Source organism: Ochotona princeps, chromosome 7 (genome assembly GCF_030435755.1).
Source record: "Ochotona princeps isolate mOchPri1 chromosome 7, mOchPri1.hap1, whole genome shotgun sequence".
NCBI classification, from domain to species: domain Eukaryota; kingdom Metazoa; phylum Chordata; class Mammalia; order Lagomorpha; family Ochotonidae; genus Ochotona; species Ochotona princeps.
In genome coordinates this window covers 65,123,522-65,148,842 of record NC_080838.1, presented here as the reverse complement: position 1 = coordinate 65,148,842, position 25,321 = coordinate 65,123,522, and the positions used below count along the sequence as shown (strand labels likewise).

The 25,321-nt window shown below is 43.1% G+C and overlaps 1 protein-coding gene across 1 annotated transcript in view; it reads left to right on the top strand.

Moving 5' to 3' along the window:
* The window catches only part of FRAS1 (Fraser extracellular matrix complex subunit 1), a 277,676-nt gene that overhangs the window by 53,409 nt on the left and 198,946 nt on the right, over positions 1–25,321 (top strand). The window contains exons 14-16 of the mRNA XM_058666643.1: positions 13,004–13,147; positions 22,112–22,252; positions 24,140–24,280. Coding sequence (XP_058522626.1) covers positions 13,004–13,147; positions 22,112–22,252; positions 24,140–24,280 — 426 coding nt within the window. The remainder of the gene's footprint in view (positions 1–13,003; positions 13,148–22,111; positions 22,253–24,139; positions 24,281–25,321) is intronic.

Sequence of the window (25,321 nt, the reverse complement as noted above, 5' to 3'; positions counted from 1 at the left end):
CTCTCGTTGAACTCGGATCATGTCTGTGAAGTCATGCCTTTCAAGGGGAGGATAACAGAATCGCCTTCCCAGAGTGGAACTTTCTGGAGTAAACTAGAGCCAATGAGACAGATACCAGTGGTATTCCAAGTCTTCCCTCCCGCTTGTTCGCTCGCTATTCTTGTTCAGGACAAATAGAGAGCAGGAAAGGCAGCTGGTGGTGTTATGCCTGGGACCGGCTGTGTTTGGCTTTTGTGTGTGCTGCTTGTAGGTTCTTGCTGGGCATGCTGGAAGACAAATGACGGAACAGAAGTATCACATGCCAGCAGAGAGCCTGACCCAAATGCAAGGGAGTTTATCTTCCAGACAGATCCCATTCCTCTTGACAAATTTGAACACCCCAAATATTTTAGCTATGGATCGCAAAATACTGACAAGTCTTCTGGCTTCCTGCCCAGTTTCTGGGGTTCTTAGTTATGTTAGCTAAGCCCTGGGACACACATTCTTTGCTTCCCCTCTGTTCCCCACCCTAGCACTGTCCCTTGTTCTGCCCTACCCTCCGTTTCCATGCTGCCCTGGGGGCAGTTAGCAGCAGGGCTCTGTGGTCTCTGCTGAAATCCAAGCAGCTGCCAGAGGGGCAGCCAGGAAGTCTGGAACTTCTCACAGCAATGGCTGCCTTCGGCTTGGTGGTCCCTCCCTTTGTGCTCCAGTTCCTGAAAACAAGCAAACATCACCAGAAAAGCCCTTGGCTGTTGGATTAGTAGACACCAGGGAGGAGAGGTGGGGAGGGGACATCCAGGGAGGGAGGCCCAGCTGCTGGGGATTCCTGGTGATCGCTGTGGGTGGGTGGCAGCTGAAGACCCTGTGTTCACACCCTTGGCTAGAGCTGTAATCAGTGATAAGGGAGAGAGGACACCTGTAAGAGTATTCCTGGTGAGCTGAGTGCTGCCATTATTCTCTGCCTGGTGAATTAATGAAAAGCCAGTCTGCCTGCAAGACACTCACCCTGTGTTCCTGCCAAAGCCACTGTCAGCTAAGCCGTCATGCCTTTTGGTTGAAGCGCTGTATCTACAGAAGACACAGACATCCCAAAGACTGGTAAATAGTTCAGCTGTGTCCCCAAGCTGGCTGATAGATTAGCTAGCTGTTTCCCTAGCACATGCCTTAAGTCGAAACACTGTAGCTCTCTATACCCTGCTCCTTTGGAAAAGTTTTCCTCTTTTAATGGATTTGCTTAGTCCCAAAATTGACTTAACAAAATCACATAAAAATACAAAGTACAATTAATAAAATCAGCGGAAATTCCTAACTCAGACTTTCATTGCTTTCATTACTGCCTGTTTCGTTACTGTAAGTGTTTGAGTATATGCTTTCCAAATTTATGAGTATGTCTCTCTGAGTGTATCTGTCCATACACACAGATATTTATTTTTCAAAACTAAAATTATACTCTATATACAGTATTCTTCCCTGCTTTCTAATTATGACTTATCCTTCTGTATCTTTTTTTTAACTGTGTAATTTCAATCTGTGACTCCGCCATTGTTCATTTATGGCCAGTCTTCTATTGCACATTTGTTCATTTTCTGTTATAAATAATTACAATATAAACTTAGTAGACATTATGGCGAACATTATTATTATTTTGACTTTTTCAAATAAAATATCTTAGCAGACACATAAAAATCTCAGATATGTATGCGTACTGTGTGATTTTTTTTTCATTTTTTATTATGTTTTTGACTATCTTTACATAGTTAATTAGGGTAAGAAGGTTCAAGGGCTATAGGAAAGTGGGTAAGACTATTATTTCCATATTATTTCCTTCATGTATCTGAGGTAAAGGGGGATATTCAGGGAGAAGCCCCACCCCTGATTTTTTTGACACATGTTACATCATGTGATGTTCAGCCAAGGTAAATATGTGTCTCTCCTCAAACATAACATTTCTTTATGATTAATTAAAATATTCAAAAATGTTTTAGCTGGTTCTTTAGAACAGGGGAACACGCAGCACATTAACATTATCTATAGTCACTGTTCTACGCAATAGAACCTCAGAACTTCTTACTCCTACCTGACTGTAACTTAGCATGCAATAACCAACCTTTGCCCATCGCGCCCTCCTATTGTTCTTCCCAGCCTCTGGTGTTCATCGTTATACTTTCCTACAAGATCACCTTTTTTGGGTTTGTTTAGAGCCTCCACATTTGAGTGAGATATTGCAATACTTGTCTCTCTGTGCATGGCTTTTTTTCAGCTAGAGAAGCGACCTTCATTTCCAGCTATATTGCTAGAAGTGACAAGGTCTTATCCTTTTTGTTTTTAATTATTTGAAAGGTTGGGATGAGCCCATTTACTGATTCGTTCCTCAATGCCAACAGCAGCCAGGGCTGTGCCAGGCTGAATCCAAAAGCCAAGAACTCTAAACAAAATGTCTTGCATGGGTGGCAGGGACTTAATATCTGAGCCGTCATTGACTGCTCTCCAGGAAACTGGATGGAAAATGCAGGCAGAACTTCTAGAACTCAGGTATGAAACATAGCATTCTGAACTGAAGCTCAACCTACAGTGCAACAATATCTGTACCTACATTTCATTCTTTTTTATGACTGAGTAGTATTTTATTGTGTGTAGATACCACATTTTCTTTATCCATGTATAAGTAGTTGGACATTAGGTTGTTTCCATTTCTTAGCTATTGTGGATGATGCTATGGCATGCAGATGTCTCCTCGACAGATTAACTTCATTTCCCTTGAATATATGTCTAGTAGTGGGGTTGCTGGATTATTTGGTAGTTCTACATTCTGCTGGTTGAGGAGCTTCCATTCTAGTTCACATTCCCACCAACAGCAAGGGGTTCCCTTTGCTCTGTATCCTCACCAGAACTTGGTACGTTTTATCATTTTGATAATGATAAAAACATAACTGGAGTGAGATGAGGTCTTAGCTTTGATATTTTTTTCTGATCATTGGTGATGCTGAACATTCCTTTTTCAAGTTATCATATCTATCCAGTTGTCTTTCTTTGAGGAACATCTCTTTAGAGCTGCCTATTTTTAAAATGAAATTGTTTGTTTTTTTTCAATATTTACCGTTTCATCAGTTGAAAGGTAGACTAACACACACACACAGACTCATAGGGTAGGAGTGGGAAAATGTCTGGTACCAACTGGTTCATTTTCAAAATTCCCATAGCAGCCAGGGCAAGGCCAGACTAAAGTCAGGAACCCTGAATTCCATCCAAGCCTGTCACATTGGTGGCATTTGAGCCATCATCTCCTGGATGTTAGATTGAATCTGAAATGAAGCAACCTGGGCTTGAATCATCATTTCGTTATGGAATATAAGTGTCCCAAGAGGCAGCATAACCTGCTATGCCACGGAGCCTGCCCCAGGATTATGATGATGTTAGTGATGATCCTTTGCTTTGGGGTTGAATTTCTTATCCATTGTGGTGATTAACCCTTTCTCAGATGTATAACTCTCCCTCTTCTGTAGGATGTCTCTATTGTCATGGTAGTTTAACTTGCTGTGCAGAGGTGCTTCAGTTTGGTGACATTTCATTTGTGTATTTTTGCTTTAGATTGCTGTGTTTTTGGAATCTCACCAAAAATAATTGTTGAAGCATATGTTCTGACATGTTTCTCTTACCATTTCTACTAAAAGTTTCAGTTTCATACATAATACTCAGATCTTTGATTCACTTTGAATTGATTTTTGTGCACAGTGGGAGATAAAGACAGGTCTAACTTTTTTCAGGTAGACTTTTTTTTTTTTTTACTGTTATTGAGACTTTTTTTTGTTATTTACTGTTATTATTGAGACTTTTTTTTTTACTGTTATTATTGAGACTGTTGCTTTTCCAATTCATATTCTTGGTACTTTTGTCAAAGATCCACTTGTTATTGAGTTTGGAATTTATTTATATGGTCTTTATTCTGTTCCCCTGGCCTATATATACATTTTTATGCCAATACCATGCTGTTTTAATTGCTGCAGCTTTGTAATGTATTTTAAAATGAGATGATATAATGCATCCTGCTTTTTCTTTTAGCTCAGTATTGCTCTTATTATTAGGAAAGCTCCTTGTGCTTTCATGGACATTTTTGTAGCATTTTTGTAGTTCTGTGAAAAATTTAAGTGGTCTTTTTGATAGGGATAACATTGAATCTATAGATCACTTTGAATGATAGTGACATTTTAATGATATTTATGTTTCCAATCCATGAACATGACATGTGTTTCCCTTTCTTCGTGTCCTCTGAAGTTTCTTTAATCAATGATTTATAGTTTTCTGGTCAATTTTTTTTATTAGCATACATTCTTATTCTTGTGGTACCTGGTTCCAAGGGTATTTGTAATATATTTTGAAATCTTTGACATATACTGCTCTGTTTTTAAGAAGCTCTATTAATTTACACTCTTACCAGACATGGATGAGAGTGCCTACTTGTCACTGCCCTTGTCAACACTGGGTGTTACAGTTCTTAAATTTGTCAATTTGATTGATGCAAAGTGGACTCTTGTTAAAATTTGTTCCTTTGCTTCTTTTGGGTTTCAGATAAAGCAGGTTGAGTTAATCGTACTTGTCAGTTCATGGCCCATTTTCTTCATCAGCTAAGACAGGCTGTTCTCTTGTCTATTTGTTCATCTGCCTTTCTATCTCTTTTGTTCTCATATGCTTCTCATCCTCCTGCTCTTCTACTCGGCCCTCTCCTTGAGTAGCTACACTGATTCATTGTATGTCTGCCTTTAGTGTTCTGTATGCCTATGTGTTAAATATTCACAAGGTTACTGTCTGGATAGTTCCTTCTTTCCTAGCTCATTTCCTCACTGAGCATGGTTTCTCAGATGCATGCCTGCTGCTGCTGACTCTGCATCTCACCCCTGGTGTCCAGTTGCTGCTCTCCTGTCCAGGTTCGCTGACTCTGATGACTCTTGGAAATGGAGGTGTTTTTCATGTGTTTGTATTTTTTTTTCTGTATTGAATTTCATTAAGTAATCTCTGCATTTTATTGTTGCTAGATTTTATAGGACTTTGGTTTGAAAACCAGAGTTACAGGGAGAGGGAGAGACAAAGAGGTCTTCCACTTACTGATTCACTCCTCAAATGGCCACAACAGCCGGAGCTGAACCCATTTCAAGCCAAGAGCCAGGAGCTTCTTCCAGGGCCCCATGGACTTGAGCCATTCTCTATAACCTTCCCAGACCATAAACAGGGAGCTGGATTGGAAGTAAAGTAGTCAAAAGACAAACTAGCACCTACATGGGATGCTGGTGTCATGGGCAGAGGATAAGCCTACTGCACCACAGCACCGGCCCCTATCTATTTTTTTTTTTTTTAATGTGATGTGTAAAGGAAGCATTCACATTACAGGATGTAAAGCTTGTATTGGTAGTGGGAGACTGGTGCAGGGTATAGATCCAACCTATTAAGGGACAGAAGATTGCAGCAAAAGATCAAAATTGATGATTGCTCAGATGTGCTTTGCACTGGTACTTTGAAGAGTATATGAAGTTGGAGATTTTTAGACATTAGTGGGAGGAGTGATTCCTGCCACACAGCCCAGGCATCCTGGCTCCACAAAGCTATTTGCAATCACTTTCCAAGGGCTTCCATTGTTTTGTGGAAGTTGTAGGAAAAGCTGGTGTGTGAGGCCTTTGGGACAGACTGATTTCCCTTGATGCACCTGCTGGCATAAGTCCTAAGGACTCTATTTGTTTTGTTCTCTCCCTGACTGAGTGAAATTCCTTTGCTGTGGCTTTTCTATCCTTTGCTTTCCTGCCTCAGGTTGTTCCCTAAAGTTACTAGGACTTTAACACGATTCACACGAGGCTCCTTTGTGCCACTCACTCAGTCACACACAACATTCACTGCCTTTTCAAACCTGCGTTCTCGTTATACTATTGGAAATTGTATTTATTTGAGAGGCACAGAGAGAGTGAGAGAGTCAGTTAGCCAGAGGGGGAGATCCCCGTAGGTTGGGTATGGAAGCCAGGAACCCCATGTGGGTGGCAGGAACTTGACTTCTTGAGCCATTAGCTACTGCCTCCCATGATGCTTATTAGCAGGAAGCTGCCATTAGGAGCAGAGTTAAGACTCAAACCCAGGCCTGCCAATATGGGCATCCATACATTGACATCTAGACTACTAGGCCAGTCCTACCCCTGCAATTATTAGTATTCACACCTTACTGATTATGAAAGTGAGATGAATTCAAAACCAAAACAAATAAATAAGTAAAATGTCTCCATGGAGAGCTTCTTACTGGAAATGTAAATCTTGGTGAGTCTTTCCAAGTCATTTGTGACATTGGGATGAATGGTGGCAGCTGCCACAAAGTGGTTAAGAACTGAAACAAAGGCCTGTGCTTTGTGTGTGACATACTTGTGCCTGATGTCTGGACAGTTGTGCTGTGATGAATCAAGATGTCTTTGCCATGAAGAAGTCTAAACTGAAGCCTCCCTGGTGAATGGAACAGGGTCTGCTGATCAAGCCTGCGAATTCCGTGAGAAACAACCCTAAAGGACCATGGGGAAGCCCAGGCACCAAGGCTCCTTCTTGAAGGCCGTGGCACGATCTGCAGGCTGAGCCTAAAGGCACCTGAGCTATGGCTTCCTGAGACTCGAATCCTGCTATGGGATGTGCTTTGTTTGTTTGCTTTTAGACTTACATATTATTTTCTTCCATCTGCTTGTTCATTCTCCAAGTGATTCTTGCTTGCACAGGCCAAAGCCAGAAGTCCTGGAACTCCATCTAAGTCTCTGACACGGTGGCAGGATCCCAAATACTTGAGCCATCATCTGTTGCTTTCCAAAGGGGAGCAGCTGGGACATGATCTGGTGCTTGTATGGGATGCTGGTACTACAGGTCACAGTTTAACCCTCTATGCCACAATACCTGCCCTAGGATATTTTTTTAACCCTCTACTGAGCAGTGGCCATATTTTATTCTTAGAGAAGCATGCATTAAGGGAATTTGAAAACAACCTTCTGTTTCTAAGTTATCAAGCACAAACCAAGCTTCTTATTTCTGAGTAGGATTCCTATATAGAGTTAGCAAAAGAAAAGTAATTGATTCCTTTTTGTTTTTGAAATGCATTGCTTGACAAGTCAACGCATGTCTTGTTACGCTCTGGGAAATGGGGGGCCTTACAAAGCACATTATCTACTGCATGTAAGAGGAGAAGGCTGCCTTCCCCTTTTAAAATTTAGGACCACACTTTTCACAAGAAACAATTGAAACCCTGAGCAATCTGAAATATAACACTAAGAGAAATGATGGTGAAACGTCAGGGAATGACCTTTTATTTTTCATAATCGCACAAATTTAATAAAAGCCACATGTGAAATAAGCCTCCAAGAAGGGATAATCTGCAGTAGCATATGTTCAGTATTAGAAATTAGAAGTCAAATTGCAAAACACAGTGGGAGCACAGCACGGAGGGAAGCTTGGCACAGTCTGTGTTGAAGTCAGAATCCCTTCTGCTGTTGTGCCTGAACAGGGAACATGCCTGTTGCTCCATATGAGGAAAGAAACGGCCAGAGGAATGAGAAGACATTTGACAGCCTCTAGGTCCGGTAGGAATGCTGATCATTCCAGTTGGGCCTGGACTTCAAGATGTTTAAAACAATTATAGCCTCATATTTATTTCTGCTAAGAGTAGAACCTCATGGCGAGTAGTGGAAGGCAACTGATGAATGAGTTTCCCATAATCAATTACAAAATCTCTAGTGCCTTTGTTTACCTGAAGTTTAATGAGTGCTAACCACGTGCCAGGCTTTGTTCTGGACACTCAGGCTTTAAGATGAGTAAAACAGAGCCCCGAGTTGGAAGGGGATGACATTTCATTGCAGGAGCTCCATTGGTCTCTGAGTAAGTGGCACAACTGGGTAAACAGCACAAGACATGCCTGTACAAAGTGCTGCAGGAGGGTGGGGAGAGGAGTACCTACCTCCATTTGCACACGTTCAGCAAAGTGTCTCAGAGATGGTAACAATTTAGGAGACCCCAGAGTATTACACAGGATCCTAGGGACTAGGGAAGCAATCATAGCATTGCTGGTTGGGGGCAGTCCCACGTGGTGCTGTTGGAAATCAAGGAGAGATATGACATGGGTGTGTTACTCTGTAAAATTAGTGTGTGTGGAAGATGTGGCCCTGGAAAGCTCAGCATGGCTCAGCTTGTGAGGGACCTGAGTTCTAAGTTTGTAAATGGAGGGCATCTTGCATGTTGATGGGTCCCTGTTCTGATTGACAACTCTGGGTGGGAGTGATATTAAGAGTATTGAACAAGCTGTGAGAGTAGACCCATGAGTAAGGATGGGGACCCACTCCTGTGGTTGCCCTTGGCCTTTTGCTTGATAGAGCATGTTGTTTGCGGGGATTCCCTGAAGGAAACTGGAGGAGCAGGAAAGGGCTGTGTATGTTTGCCAATCTGTTTGGAAATGGGTTTTTTTTCAAAGATTTATTTATTTTTATTGGAAAGGCAGATATACAGAGAGGAGGAGAGACAGAGAGGAAGATCTTCTGTCCGATGGTTCACTCCCCAAGCAGCCCAATGGCTAGAGCTGAGCCAATCCGAAGGCAGGAGCCAGGAGCTTCTTCTGGGTCTCCCACATGGGTACAGGGTCAGGCTTTGGGCTGTCCTTGACTACTTTCCCAGGCCACAAGCAGGGAGCTGGATGGGAAGCATGACTGTTGGGATTAGAACCGGCACCCATATGACATCCCAGCGCATTCAAGGCAAGGACTTAAAACCACCATGCTATTGCGCCGAGCCCAATGTTTTTATTTTAATTTAAAAATATATGTGAATTTTATAATAAATGTATATTAGAAACTAAAACCAAACTGTGTTATTAAACCTAGTAGTATGGAATATTAATGTCATTAAACTTTCTGTTGAACGTTCATTTAAATATATATATATATACACACATATAATATATACTTTAGTTATTTATTAGGATGGAGAGAGAGAGAAGAGGGAGAGTTGGGACAGAGAGAGAAAAGCATTTGCTGGTTTATTCCTCAAGTGCTCACAACAGCAGGCCTCTTGGGTCAAGCTGAAGCAGGGAGCCAGGCTCTTACATGCATGTCACAGAACCCACTAAGGGAGCTGTCACCTGTTCCCTCTCAGAACCACCGCTAGCAGGAAGCTATAATCAGAGAGCAGGAGCCACATCTCAAACCCGGATACCCTGCCGTGGGGTGTGGATGTCTTAACCAGCATCTTATCCTCTCAGAGCTAAACACTCTAGAAGTGTTTTTCTGTTGTAACAAGCAGTGGAGTTGGCAATCTGTACCACCCAGCCAGTCGTTGAAAAGTACAAATAAGCTGTGCTTCTGGTTCCCGTCTCCTTTCTACCCTTTGTCTTAAGTATCCTCTTCTAGCCCCCACTGCTCTATTAAAACTCTCCCATGGAGTGAAGCCTAAGGTCCCGACCTGGCCCCTGTGACTTTGAAGTGCCTGCTACTGTCTTTTCACCCTCACTATCCTTCCACCCTTCCTCCAGGCACTCACTTCCAGTGGTGGTTTGTGTAATAACCCCAGAGTAGTTGAGCAATGGTGTGCTTCAAGTGTCCCTGTAGCAGAAGCCATGTGCCCTGGCTCCCCTCAGTTAGCTGGGGGGCTCCAACGTCTAGTGGTGTGCCTTGCCAATAGTAGCTGTTTCTGCTTAAAACTGATGGATCAGCCCTGGATACCTGCCTAGAAATGAAATTGGAGCTTTTGTCCAGTTGGTTAGCTATGTGACAGTTTAGATCAGCTCTAGACTGAGTGAGACAACAAAGGCATCAACAATGACATACACTTCAAATGATGCCTGGAGTCAGTAATCAAAGAGTGGTTGGATAAGCGAATGACATAGCTTATATGCATTACAGGTGGAATCTGTTACAGAGAGCCTTCATCTGCATCTCTTGTTATAATGTGATATCAATGCCAGTATTCTGTTGTAGCATTTTTCAAATAACAAGGAGTTAAGTATAAAAGAACTCACTTGAATATTTGTAAGGATGCAAGCAGTGTATTCAGCACAGAATTAACAAAACAGAGATGAGCTCTTCCTTTGAGAAACTTCAGTTTCTAAGGAGAACTGATACTAAACAAACTGTCTTTCCTCTTTCATTCCCACACCTTTCATCCAAGCTATCACTCTCTCTTACCTGGCCCACATGGTAGATTTCAAACTGTTCTGCCTGCTTTTGGGCATTTTCTGAACACCCCTGCACATAGCCTCTAGAGCTTTGAAAAAAATCTCAACCACCTCTGTTGTCTGTCTTGCAAGACCTCTTTCATGCTTTAACATTAGACTAGAGTAAAAATTCTGATTTCTGAGGCTTCCTTCATTGTTGCACAGCATGTTAACTCACTGCTTGTAACATCTACAGCCCATATTTGGTCCTCTGGTTCTTTAGGCCTGGCCAACTTTGGCTCTCACCCCTCCTACCACTGCTACTCTTTACTGTGAAGCCTTCCTAGAGTTTAACACAAGTTGTAGTTCTTTCTAGATTTGATGGGGAGAACAAATGTTGCTGATCAAGGATTTCTTCTAGAAGAGATTGCACGTTCAGGTTTACATCACAAATGTCTTCTTTGTCCTCAAAGGGACAGCTAGCTAATACATTGCTAAGGGGTGGCTAACCACGTTTCCTTTTTCCAACACACAAAACACTCATCCTCCCTACCAGTTCTGATCACAATTGATGACTCTGCAAGATAGGTTGTTGTCAGTACAGGGGTAGACATGGCTGAACAGAATGGCACCCAACAGCATCTGTGTGGGCTGGATAGTGGGGCTGGTTGGGTTGAACTAGGCTTCAATGCCCATTGACATGTATGAGAGCTGAATGTGGGACTGACTGGACCAGTCTGCTGTACATACTGGCAAGCACGGGAACCAGGGCCTGGTGGAGGTTATTGTGATCTGCTCCAACTAGGCTGCAACTCCCACTGGTTTGTGTGAGGGCTGAGTGTGTGGTGGGCAGGGTCAGGCTGGACTCCAACACCCTTTGGTTCATGTAGAAGACAGGGCTGGAGACAAAACTGACCCAGGAATTGCAACCACCAGTATGTAGATAAGCTGATTGGGGCGACTGACTGTGCTGGACCCTCTAAAGGAATGCACACACAAGAATTAGGTCTGGGATTACCTCAGACAAAGTTTCTTTGGGGATCCCTCCAACTGAACTGCTGATCTCAGAACCCCAACCATGAAGAGAATTGCAAGTTCCATGGTCTCATCATGGAATGTATGTGCCAGAAATTGGCCTCCTCAGGGACTCAGATGGAGCAGTGGACAGCATATCCAGGTGCACATGGAGGATATGGCAGTCCATTGAAGCCTGCAGAGGACACCTGGTACCACAACAGAGGATGGAGGGCAGAACAAATTGATCAACTACCCCAGCCAAGTGTTGGCAGTGAAACTTTAAGCAAGTGGAGACTCTAAGGTGGACCATGTCAGCCATTGGATTCTGGAGAGATTTCAACGTGCTTGGAATGGCGAGATAGGCAGCAAGTCAGAACTCTTGAACTATCAAAATGACTTGAGCACTGCCATCGGAACTTGCCCCTCGTCAGGAACCCTGGGATGGGTGGGAGGCTGCATGTAGCTTCTCCTTTATCTCCTCCTTTACCCCAGATACAGAAAAAAAGAGAGTGAATGTGGAAACAATGATCTTACCCTCTTTCCTGTAGCCCTTGACCCTTTGTGCCCTAATCAACTATGTAAAAATTGTCAAAAGAAAACAATAATTAAAAAATAGGTTGTTGTGCTGTGTTAGTGTGAAACACAATTTTTTTTTTAATTAGGATGGATCCATGAAGCCTAGGTTGGATTAGCCATCCAGACAGAGATAAATAAATCTAACATATTCAGTTATTCACAAAAGGCCTCTCTTTTCAGAATTGCTAAGGCGACAAGCAAGCATGAACAGTAACCAAAATCTGATGGTGGACGAAGTGGAAATTTTAGAATCTTAAAGGGGCAACTCTGTTATAGAAGCAGCCTATAGTGAGAAAGGAAAGGCTGGAAAGAGAAAGCGCAAAAGATCAGTGGACTTCCTTAGTCTGGGAGATAGAGGGCAGGGCAGATGCTACTGGAGAGCAAGCTGAGAGCAGAAGTGTGAGGGGAGAGAGAAGCAGGCATGATGGAAAAGAGGGAAGGAGGGAGAAAGTGTCAGGTGGGGCTGTATCCTAGAAAGGCCTGATTCGGCAGTGATGTGGGGGGGGGGGTAAGGGATCATGGCACAAAGGGTTAAGCTACTGCTTTTGATGCCCATTCCATTTTAGAAACACACTGGAGTCCTGCCTGCTGTGCTTTCAATACAGCTTTTTGTTCCCTGGGAAGATAGCAGACAGTGGCACAAGCGCTTGGGTCTCTGCCACTCATGTGGGAGAACTGGGTGTATTTCCAGGCTCCTCCTGGCTTCATTCTGGGGCTGCCTGTTGAAGCCATTTTGGGGAGTGAGAAGTGGATTATTAATTACGTGTGTGTGTGTGTGTGTGTGTGTGTGTTACTCTTTGTCACTATGACTTCACATAAATAAAATTTTTAAAAACTAAAGGTGAATAGTTTCTTTCCCTAGCTAATGACAACAGAGGTTGGAAGTGACTGTCCTGTTGATACTTTGATCATTTGACTCCAACAGGCAACCAGATGGAAAACAGCCTGAACTCATCTCTGTCTCCACAATTGGGATTCCCTTCCCTTTAACTCCCTTTGATTTTGTGTTCCAAATCCCTTATCTAGAACTTACTGAAGTTATACTTCTAATAGATCTATTTTTCTTTCTCTTGAGATGTCAATCTCGAAAAAGCCCCTGAAATGTGCATGTTGTTTTTTAATGTCATTCTCCATGGCCATTTTGAGGTCCCCTCAAATATGTATAGCAGATTAGGAACCAAGGAGCCAACTAACATCCTCCTCCTCAATCTCAAGACTTTTGAAAGAAAAATAATGAGCAGCCTCTTCTGTCATTGGCTGTGCACTGATTTTGTTCTTCGTCTGCAGTCTGCCATGAGTCCTGTGCAGGCTGCTGGGGTCCAACGGAGAAGCACTGTGTGTCCTGCAGGGATCCGCTCCACGTGCTGAGAGAGGGCAGCTGTGAGAGCAGCTGTGGTGACGGCTTCTACAACAGGCAGGGGACCTGTCATGGTAAGTACCGGCTTGGGATGCCCAAGCACATTTTCTCACATCAAATTATAGCACCAATAATCAACAGTTGCCTTATGAACAAATAGGATGGGCCTGTTGTTTCATTGCACTAAACTTGCACATCCTGTTTGGTTGGTACAACAGAAAAGGAAATCCATATGTAGTTTTTTCATCGTTCTCATTTTTAAAGACCTTTTATATGCCACTGGCTTCTGACTTTGAGACTCTTAGTCCTTCACAACATACTTTTCACTAGTGAAGTTCACTTCCATGATCCCCACAGTTGGTTGGAATTGGGATGCTCCCTGTAGTCTCATTCTGTGAATGATCAAAGTGAAGCCCTGGCTGCCTGTTCAAGGCCTACATCATAGGGAGAGGTGTGGGATCCCACCCAGTTCTTCCTCTCCAAATTCAAACTCTCCATTGAGGCCAGAGTGCCTTCTGAATACACCAGGAGACAAAAGGACTCTTAAGGCCAGCTATAGGTGGCTTCTCCGTGGGTGTTGGTGCCCCTCATGTGAAGCTGCAGAAGCTATACTCTTCATTCCAGCTGTAGCATCCATGGCCCCAGCAGTTAGAGTAACCCCAGCTCAGTGCTTGCATATTCCAGGCACAGTCCCCAGCACTTTACAAATAGCCACCAAGATGCATGCAGGACAGTGTGAGGGGAAAGCATGGCTTTGAGCAAGTTACCTCTTTGCAAGTCACTTTCCTGCCTCAGGGGGAGTTTCATGTGTTCCACTGAAATATTATTTGCTGAAACAAAGGTTAAAACCTAACAATTCTTTTGCATCTAAGCTCTAGAACTCAAGTATTCAAACTAAAGTTTCTAACTGAACTCACGACCTACTAAGTTGGAAAAAATTATAATTATGTTATGTTTTGATATCTAGACTTCAACAAAGAAGGGCCTTTCAAGTGCCAGGCTGTACATCGAACACCTGATGACTTCTGCCTTCTATCGGGAACCGTTAGATAGACCCCCCCAACTGCTGCTGTTACTCAACTGCGCCCCCCTGTCAGCAGGAAGTAGTCAAGAGCGGACGACGACGTCCCCTTTCCCTAAACTGTTGGGGTCTAGTCCTCTGTCTAGAAATATAGGAGCCAGATAGGATGATAGGCAGTTAGGGTCTCCGGTTCCTGACAGAACTGTGTTGTGTACATGTAACATCTTAACACTAAAAAAATTCTTAAATGTCAGTATTTTCAACGAGGCTTGTACATTGTTAATTGTATTACTAAGTGTGTTATTGAATCAAAGATTTGATTAGTTACTAGAAAGAGGGGGGAATGAAGAGCCTGGAAGTTTTCTGCCCTTTGTGATCCCGCCTTGATGGCTTGGCTGGGGGCTGTGTGGATTCTAGGCCTGACACCCAGCAGGACACCTGGCAGGTCACGTAGGCAGACCACTCCTCAGGAAGGAGGTACCTGGTGTTTGATAAGATCCACCACCCTATAGCTCATCGATTTGTACTTTTTGAAAGTCGCTAGTTTCAAACCCACCAATAGAAGCCTGCTAGATCATGACTGTATAATTAATAGCCTGAAATGTATAAAAACTGGGGAGCTTGGGCTCTCGGGGTCTTTTCCTTTCTCTCTCTCTGGCTCACGGGCTTGCTGCGGATCCTGCAACGGCTGCCCCTCCCCCGCCCGGCCATGCTGGGCTGGGGGAGGTGGCTGGGAGACCTAGGTTAGTTCGAATAAACCACTTTTATGCCTTAGCACCGGCTTCAGACTTGATGATTATCTGGGGATTTCAGAAACCGGCACAACATTAGGTTAGTTCGAATAAACCACTTTTATGCCTTAAAAAAAAAAAAAAATAGAATAACACTAGTCCCAGTGATAACAGGACTATCAGCTCCCTTCCCCCTTCTCTTCCATTCCCATCCCCAAGGTAGTCTGCATTCTGCCACAATTTGAGAGTGTGCTATTTAGCTTGCCATGGGACCTTGGTAGGTATGAATGTGTCAAGCAACTTGAGGTGGGCAGGAGTTATTTTGGGTGATCTGGGTGAGTCCTGTGTGATCCCAGGGATCCTTATAAGGAGAAATTAGCAAGGTCAAGACAGAGAAGATGACATGAGGATAGAAGCAGTCATCAGGGTGATGTGGATATGTGTGGAAGGAAGCAGGTGTCAGCAGGCAGCCTTTGTAAGCTAGAAAATGTGAGGAAATGACTTATTCCCTTGAGCTGCTTCCAGAGGAATGCTACACTGTTGAGTCCTTGACCCATAGGATCCTAAGATGATCATCGACTTGTGCAGCTTTCAGCTAAGGAGTTTGTGATCATTGATTACAGAAGTAGTAAGAAGCAGATGCTCACCAAACTTTAATTCAGAGGACTGGATGAATGTATACACACCATTTAGAGCAGGCCAGTGTCATGCCAGTGATTCATGTAACTTTCTCAGCAACTTCCTACAGTAAGTAGTGAGAAAATAGAGTCAGAAGTTTGCTGTGTTACTAAGGGGCAGAATTAGGATTCAAGTTTGGATGTTCTGGCTCTAGATTGTATCGGCCATTAGATGCTCTTTTGCTCCCTGTTCTGTGAAACTGGTTAAGCACCTCTGCTGGTTTCCCTCCTCATGGTGCCATCCTTCCTTCCTCCTCTTCTTCCATGTCTTGCTGTTCATCTCTGGATGGCCAGGCACCCTGACAGTGAAGGAACGGTTTGAGTGAGGTCACAGGCACAGGAAGGTTTTTCATAACTGAGTCCATTAAATCCATTCAAATAGTCTGTTCAAGAAACTTTCTTGAGTTCTTTTGTTCACCAGGCAGGCCAGCAGCGAAAGAACATGGTCTTTGTGTCTCAGTAGGTTTCTGTGTCCTGGGGAGGAGCGTTGCCTTTAGTAGCTGTTAGTCTAAACCTGGCTGAGCACCATTAGCATTGCTAGTGGGAAAAATTGGCCAGCTATGGCTGAGTCTCAGGTGGCTTTGATGTGGTTTTGAGAGCAAAGGAGAGAGGTAAGGCCAGGCTGCCAGTAGCCTCAGAGTGATCATCTTTTTCTGCCAGCATCACTTTCCCACTCATTAAGCCAGATGTGTTCTCTGAAGGTTGACATAGGTCACATTTGCACTAATCTGAATGCCTGAAGGCAGTTACCCTTTAAGTCCCCGGAGAAGCCGGACACTGTCACTGACCTGCACTTGTGGCTTGACATTATCTAGAACGAGAAAGCCACATCCAAAAAGATTTATTTATTTATTTGATAGGCAGGCAGAGCGATGGATAAATACGGGGATAAGAAAGTGATCCATCTAAGCTGGGAGCCGGCCATTCCATTTGGATGCCCCACGAGGGTACAGGTGCCCAAGCACTGGAGAAACTGGAGCTTGCGCATTTCATAAAACTGATAGACTTCCCTAACTTTGTATCAAGCACTTCAGAATGTTCAGAGAAATATTTTCTAAAACAACGGACACCCACATCACTGATTGGTATCAAGATGTTAATTAAGATGCTGATAATGTTGACTTATTTCCAATTCAGATTAGTGCTACTGAAGATTAAGACCTGCTGGTGTTGGTTTAATAATTTATAGCCGACCAACCATATCTGCAGAAATCTCAAAGTCAAGTGCTGAGAAAAATCTGGCATAGCCTGTTATTAAGTGGTGGTATGCCCTGGCTGAAAGAACTTAGAGAATGGAAATTCATCTGTGGTATGTGTTTTGAGTTTTGCAAATATTAGATAGGAATGGTGGGGCCATCAGAGGGAAAGCCACCTCATTCTTTTAAGTGCTTGGGCTGTTATAAAGGACTCTTACAAGTCTACCCACCATAAGGCAGAGTCTGGAGGATTCTGGTAGCCATATTATCTTATCTCTTTGTCTCCTTACCTCTCTTTTCTCTCTTTCCTTGCCTTCTTTTTCTTTCTTTCCTTCGTATTCCCTTGCCTTGTCCAGACAAGCATTTTGGTTGTATTCATCTTTTTCCTCCATGAACTTTTCTAGGCTGATTATTTTGCTCTGGAAGTATGTATATTTAATTTTCTTAAATGGTGCTTTACAGAGTTTGTGCAGTGCCTGTTTCTCACTCCAGGCTATGTTTTTTAAGATTCACCTGTGTTACTCTGTTATTTGGACCTCTCCTTGTCACAACTGTGTAGCAGTCCTTGCGTGTACCTCACATCCCGCTCCTACTACTTCCGGGGTGGGTTCTCTCCTTTGTCACTGTCCACATACCAGCATCAGAGAGCAACAAGTCTCTTCACACACCTCTCTGGGAGCTTTGCTGGGATTTATACCCAGGAGAAGAATTGCTGGTTTCTGGATTCAACTTCTTTAATTGACTAAGTTAATTGCCCACCTGCGTGACCGCCACCCTCTGTACTCTGAGACTGAGGGTTCTCTTACCAATACATACTCACCACCATTTGGCAACATCAAGATTCTTATGTTTGCTGGGTAGTACAGGTAAAGGGCCATCCCATATATTTGCATATTTTTGATTGCTAATGAGTCTATTTTCTTTGTTTTTTTTTTAAAGTATTTATTTTTATTGGAAGGTCAGATTTACAGAGGGAAGGAGAGACAGAAAGATCTTCCATACACGAGTTCACTCCCCAAGTGGCTACAATGGCCAGAGCTGAGCTGATCTGAAGCCAATAGCCAAGAGTCAGGAGCATCCTCCAGATCTCCCACACAGGTGCAGGGTCCCAAGGCTCTAGGCCATCCCCTACTTCTTTCCCAGGCCACAAGCGAGGAGCTAGATGGGGAGTGGAGCATCTGGAACATGTGCCCATATGGGATGCTGGTGCTTGCAAGGTGAGGATTTAGACACTGAACCATGTCACAGGGCTGGAGTCTATTTTCAACTCCAGTTGGTCTTCATATATGCTTTCTAATGTGCTTTTCAATTATTCTTTGCTACCTTTTATGGCATCCACTGTATATATGTTATAGCTATTAACTCTTGTGTATTTTAAATATGCAAATATCTCCCATCCTGTTGTCATTTAGCATGAATGTGATGCCCTTTGTTGAACAAAAATCTTTAATTCATTGCTTTCTGCTTTAAAGCTTTGCTTTTGAAGTTTGGTTTGAGATCTATTCTCATATTCACAAATAAATTAGCCTATGTTTTCTTCTATTAATTTGGCATTTTACCCTCAGATTATTCATACATGAATCTATTTATACTTGTGGATTTAATTGGGGATCTAGTTTGAGTTTTCTGCATTCCACACTCCAGTTTTCCCAACATTACCTCTTAATCCATGTTTATTGTGTCTAGTTACTATGCATATAAGGGCTCGTCAGACACTCTGCAGTCCAAATTTCTGTTCTGGTAAACATCTCACTCTGTTAACTTGCTCACTTGTATTGCCTTTCTAGCTTGTCCCCATAGCTTTCTGGGACAAATGTCTTTTCTTTTCGTCTTCTAAGTTGACTAAGCTATTCATTTATCGAATCCCTAAGGAAATTCAAGTGAAATTCATACTGATACTTCATTGAAGTGTTACAGATTAGCTTGGAAAGAAATGGCATCTTCCTAATGATTTTATTTAAATATCTGACTTACCTTCTAAATATTACTTTAGATCTTTCTTGTAATGTTTTGTGTATCATTTTCATTGTTGGTTAATTTCAATTTTTTTGAATGTTTTGTGATTTTTTTTTTGTTTATAGCAAATTTGATTTAGCTTATAGATTATTTTGTCCTGTTGCGATGTTGGTTCTAAAATTAGAAACTTCAGAACTCTTTATGTTCTGGTAAAGGAAGAGGAGAAAACACTCCTCAGATCCATTTTTGCTTCTTTATTGGAGTTAAAAATTCAGAGATGTTTTGCTTTTTCCACAGTAAGTCCATTTCATTAATCATTACTAAAGTTTATCACACCCAACACATTTGCTCATAAATAGATTCTGAATCCTCCAGGATGGAATATTTGGCTTAATCCTTTACTGTCTTTTTTTCTTAAATTCTTAACATGTTTTCATGTCGGTAGGGTGAAGGTGCTTTAAGGGAACAGACAGAATTGGGCTCAGCAGTGCTCTGATCCAAAATGCAGACACTCTGCATTGTGAAGAAGGTTGCTTTGCTTGTTTGTAGGGAAGTTAGCCAGGGCGTGTTGGGTAACTGGAGTCCTGTACTTCCCCACAGCTGTGCTTGTCCCCTGTCACCTCCTCTCCTCCTGGACAAGTAGACCCTTCTCTGCTCCCTTCCACATTAGTGTTCCTCCTATGCTCTTTTTTTTAAAAGATTTATTTATTTTTATTACAAAGTCAGATATACAGAGAGGAGGAGAGACAGAGAGGAAGATCTTCCATCCGATGATTTACTCCCCAAGTGACCACAACGGCCGGTGCTGTGCTGATCCGAAGCCGGGAACCAGGAACTTCCTCCGGAGTCTCCCCGGCGGGTGCAGGGTCCCAAATCTTTGGGCTGTCCTCGACTGCTTTCCCAGGTCACAAGCAGGGAGCTGGATGGGAAGCGGAGCCCCCGGGATTAGAACTGGCGCCCATATGGGATCCCGACGCATTTAAGGCGAGGACTTTAGCTGCTAGGCCATGCCACCGGGACCCCTCCTATGCTCTTACAAAGTACATCCCCTGCGGCCAGTGCTGAGGCATTGTGTAAGTCCTGTGTGAGCCCTGGCTGCTCCGCTTCCAATCCAGCTTCCTGCTAATGCACTTGGGAAAGCAGCAGAAAGATGACCCACTGCCTGGGCCTCTGCACTGGCCATGGAAAACCAGAAAAAGCTCCTGGCTCACAGCTTTACACTCCGATTGTTGTGGCCATTTGGAAAGTGAACGAGCAGACAGAAAAACATGTTCACTCATTCTTATTCTCTCTCTATCCTCCCTCCCTCCCTCCCTTTTCTATTCACTCTCTCATCATACCCCCTTCTGGTTACTCTGCCTTTTAAATAAGTACATCCTTTTTAAAAACATACATCCCTTTTTTCACCTTGCTGTTTTCATTCAAGCTCTTCTCACACCCCCAGGTTCAGTGTTTGACTTGAACCTTAATATTAGTATGCTATAGCCACTGCTTACCCTTTAAGCTCTTTCTGTCCTCATTTTTTCATGGAGTAGACTGTGCTCTGTTCAGTCGATTCATGCAGCACAGGCCCCACATACCCCAGCACTGGAGTGCAATAGCACCTCTTCCCATGACAAGTGTCTTCTCTGCACTGCTTACGACTTCTCTCTAGAACTGCCCCCCTGCCCAACCCAGCTTCTCAGCCCTGAAGCTCCCTCTTTCTCTCCGACTCATGAGTCATTTCTTCTTGCTCACCTTTGCTCATCCACCACCCCCTTCCTTCTTGTAAAAGGTTGATATTCCCCAGATCTTTGCCTACTTCTATCGTCTCCTGCATCCTTTCTCTGAATAAATCAACTGATTTCTGGTTTCAGCATCTATCTGTGTGGGCTCATCTGCAGACCTCTCTTGGAGACCTTGAAACATAAATCAGGTGTCTACAGGACCACACAAATGCTGGCTGAGCTCCCCATAACCTCATGCCTGCCCCTTCTGACATTCTGTGGATGGCTTCGCTCCTCCCCTAAAGCAAACCTCGTCTCTCAAGCCTCTCTCCTCTTCTTCTCAAATCTCATTCCTCCCCCCGAGCCTACACGAAGCCATGGTCTTCTAGCCAAGCCCAGTTTCATGTCGTTACCTCCTCCATCCTTCTCTCCAGCTGAAGACGGGCCATCTTTCTTGCACATCAATTCAGCCATGTATTTCTACTCTACATAATGCTTTGCAGAGGCTCTCAGTGCCCTCGGCAAAGTGAGATTCTAGACCACAGAGTCCGACTGTAGGTTGCCTTAATCTGATCTTTTCCTCTTTTCCTGCCCAGTGGAACGGTTGTGCCCATGATAGCTCCCATTTTCCCAGGTACTGAGCCTTGGCTTACTTGATGCTTCAGCGTGAAGGGTTTCTCCTCAGCTCAGCATAATCCAACTCGAGTCCTAGGACATTGCCTAAGGGGCACTTCTATGAGTCCATTCTTGACCAGAAAGATTTCTGCCATTTTTCTTGTGCCTGTACAGACTAATCAGAGTGCTCTTTTTAATATTGGTTATTTTGTTTTCCTCTTTTAGATGGATTTGTCTCTTTAAGTTGAAAACATGTTGATTTGATCTTTGACACAGACCTAAAAAAGTGCTTTGTGGAGCAAGGGTTAAATGAATGAATAGATGAATGTGTAGGTCCTGCAAAATTATGTATAATTTAATCATTTCAACATAATTTTATTGAATTTTAAACTGCTTGTTTGATAGGCAAGGAGATAGAGACACAGAGCTCCTATCCAGTGGTTTACTGCCCAAATGCCTTCAGTGACCCAGGGCAGGGCCAGGCCAAAGCTAGGAGCTGAGAACTCAATCCAGTTCTTTCATGGGAGTGACAGAAACCCAAGTATTTTAATGGATCATCTGCTGCCTCCCAGCATATGTGTTAGTAAAAAGCTCAAACACCAGACACTCCAATGTAAGATGCAAAAGTCCCGAGTGATGTCTTAATTGTAACACCAAACATCTAGCTATCAACATAATTTTAGTGATATCATCTTAACAGAACACTGACTCTCTGAATTCTTTCTCCAAGTATGGTTAAAAAAGAGGCATGGGAGTTTATAAACTACTTGGTACAAGCACACTAAATAAAATTCTGCACTATTTATTGAAATTCAAATTTAACCGGGGGTACAATATTTTTATTTGATAAATATGGTAACCTTGTCTCCAGGGCCATTTTAATTTTAAATTCCGTATTAAATTGGATATGCCACTGGATGTGCTTCAGAGTGTTTGTTATGCCTGGTTCAGTGAGTAATTCTCCAATTCGCCTTCGACTGTGAAGAGGTGGAGTCCTTGGAATCAAGGAAACTGCCCTGCTGCACAGCCTGGGAAGGAGAGTGCTGCCTTGGCGCCAGGGCGGAGCACGCCGAGAGTGACCTCCCTGTATTGTTGCTTGCTGGTGCCTGCCTTTGATGGACTTTCTTTCCTCTTAGCTTGTGACCAGTCCTGTAAGAGTTGTGGCCCCAGTAGTCCCAGGTGTCTTACCTGTGCTGAGAAGACCATGTTGCATAATGGCAAATGCATTTCTGAATGCCCTGGAGGGCACTACGCTGATGAGTCGGGCAAGTGCAAAGGTGAGAGACACATAATCGTCATGATCCATGCAAAATGTTTCATACTGCTTCACACGTCATGCCGTATGCTACCCACGCAGGAACTTGTGTGATGCGAAAATGCTGCTTTAAAGCAGATAGCATTTTAATTACAGAATTCACCTGTGCTTGCTTTAGGAGTGGGAAACATGGATGGATGCTGGCTAGCTAGGGTGATTAAATGAAGGACGCCGACACATTAATCATCATCAGAGTTCATTTAGCTTTTTTGAGATGCTAACAACATCTTTAACATTTGGTCCTCTTGTTTTTGCAGAGGTGAGGAATGTCTAGTTCAAGGGCCAGATAAGGACCTTGAGATCATTTGATCTGGTTCTGCTGAGAAAATCGCACTGAAGATCTGAAATTCAACAGATCTATAGCAGGCTAATTTTAAAGCTAATGATTTTGGATGGCCAACAAATGATGTTATAAATATCCAAATGGCTCTTGGCCACCCCTATATGTAAACCATCACTGGTTTAGTCTGTAGGCATGACAAAATCATTCCATGGCGTTTATAAACTCGTATATTCACAACTTCAACTCACTTAAAAAATAGCAAGTTACATTTAAACAAAATCTTACAGGTCATAACGTTGAAGTCTATAAATGTCGGATATTTGGACAGTGCCACCACACCTGCCTATTACTCTCCTTTGCCTTCCAACCTGTTTAATCACTCAAGTCCCTCCTTTTGTCTCCTAAGTACCCTCATCCTTCTCCTGACCAGCCCTCCAGAGCCTTCCTCCTTGTCTCACTTGTGTCTCTGGCTCTGCCAAAGTGCTCATCCAAGGCCATGTTATCACCTCCTATCTCTTGGAGTCAGAGATATTCCATTGTTAAAACCAAGGTCAAAAGCAAGGGAGGTATGTTCTTGACATTATCATATGTAGTAGTCAGATTCTAGACAGTGATGATGTAATTTATACTTTGAATACTGAAAGATCAAGGCTGGGAACTTTGTAATGATCATTCAGTCTACTCTCTCACTGCAGATGTGCCAAGAGACTAGACATTGCCTAATGGCATTAATTGAGTTCAAGCCAATCAAATTTTCTAGTACTCCCAACAGCAAGACCCATAAACTCTCTGCATTTTTCTATTCAGGAAGTCTGGGGTTTAGGTCCAGAAAGACCTAGAGCTAAATCCCAACCCTGCAACGAATGGCATCTGTGCAACTTTTTAGTGTCCCAAGATCTCAATTTTCCCATCTTTAAAATGCAGTTTATAGAGCCCTGCGCAGTAGCCTAGTGGCTTAAGTCCTTGCCTTGTATGTACTGGGATCTCATATGGGCACCACTTCATATCCCAGTGGCCCTGCTTCCCATCCATCTCCCTGCTTGTGGCCTAGGGAAGCAGTCGAGAAAGGCCCAAAGCCTTGGGACCCTGCACCCACATGGGAGACCCAGAGAAAGCTCTGGGCTCCTGGCTTTGGGTCACCTAAGCTCTGGCCTTTGTAGCCACGAGTGAATCAATGGACGGAAGATCTTCCTCTGTCTCTCCTCCTCTCTGTATATCTGCTTTTGCAATAAAAATAAATAAATCTTTAAGAAATGCAGTTAGTAACACCCATTATGATGTTATGAGGATTAAAAATGATCATTTGTAAACAGCACTTATTACAAACACTAAACAAAAGCTGGCTATTAAGTAGTAGCTAGAACATGAATAAAAGCAGAAGAAGTGGTCGTATGAGCAGTGTTGGCAGGATAGCCACCTGCTTCCTCATCTTCTTGGGCTCGTTTTGAGATCGTGATAAGGGGACTTCAAATGCTCAATAGGCTTGCTATCTCATGTGAAGCCAAGACAGAAAGTGGGCTTTGTCATCACCTGGTCCCTGCGTGTTCACTTCTTACTGTCTTGCAGTCTGTGACAAGTCATGTGCCAACTGCTCCGGACCCACCGCCTCTCACTGCACAGCTTGTGTGCACCCCCAGGCTCTGCATCAAGGCCACTGCCTACCCAGCTGTACAGATGGTTTCTACCCTGACCATGGCGTCTGCAAAGGTATGATCAGTACCATCATCATCATCTTTAATAAAATACTGCCCCATCAAAGGGCATAGGTTGACTTTTTTACTGATGATACCATTTTCTGTTGCAACTTTTCTTATGCTATATCTTATATGGCTATATATACATTGTAGCTGGCCATGTGTATCTGCTGATTCCACATGTATGAATTGAAAATATTCAACTGTGGATGGACAGTGTTTGGGGGAAAATAGTTTACCAAGTTCAGAGAAGTAACACTTGAATTTATACGGCATATTGAGTGTTATGCTGGATTCATGCAATAAAAGTGATAGAAAGTCGAGTGTTAGTATCAGCCTGGAGATGATTTGAAGGGTATGGGGAGACACAGTTAGGCTCTGTGCAAAGACTGAACTGCTGCACGGAATCCACTAGAGCATCTGCAGATTTTGTTACCAACAGGGTTCCTGGGACCAGTCCTCTGTTGATGCCGATGGAGGAATATGCATACATCCTTTTCATTATAATTATTTCACAAAGGGATGATCTGAAGAAAACATACATTTACAAACTTGTAGACATTTCAAAAAGTTGCTGATTTCTCTAGCTACGCTTATGGGAAATATGATTTCCACCCCCATACTTTAAGAGAATGAACTCCTATGTCTCTCTTCCCTATTCTCCTAGCATTGCTACTATTTGTGCTAGACTGATGTTGTGTTTCCCTGGAAAACTTCTATCTTGATGAGAGCCGGGTGTCACTGGCAAGACGTCTGGGATGAGTCAGACGAGAAATCTTGAGTAACCATTTCCCAAAAGGCTATGGGCACATTGGGACATCTGAAAGTACTACACTGAAGCAAACCCTTTAAGTGGAATTAATTTGCATTTATTTTTATGTTAGTACCTTAGAAAAGAGTTTGAGGGGAGTTTCTGGGAAACCAAATTATTTAAAACACAGAAGCAACAACAAATGTTTGGAAAAAGAGAACCTAGCTGGGTTGGGGGATGTCCAGCCCACAAACCACTAAATCATTTAGTCTGACCCTGTCAAGGCAGCCACAGGTCAGACTT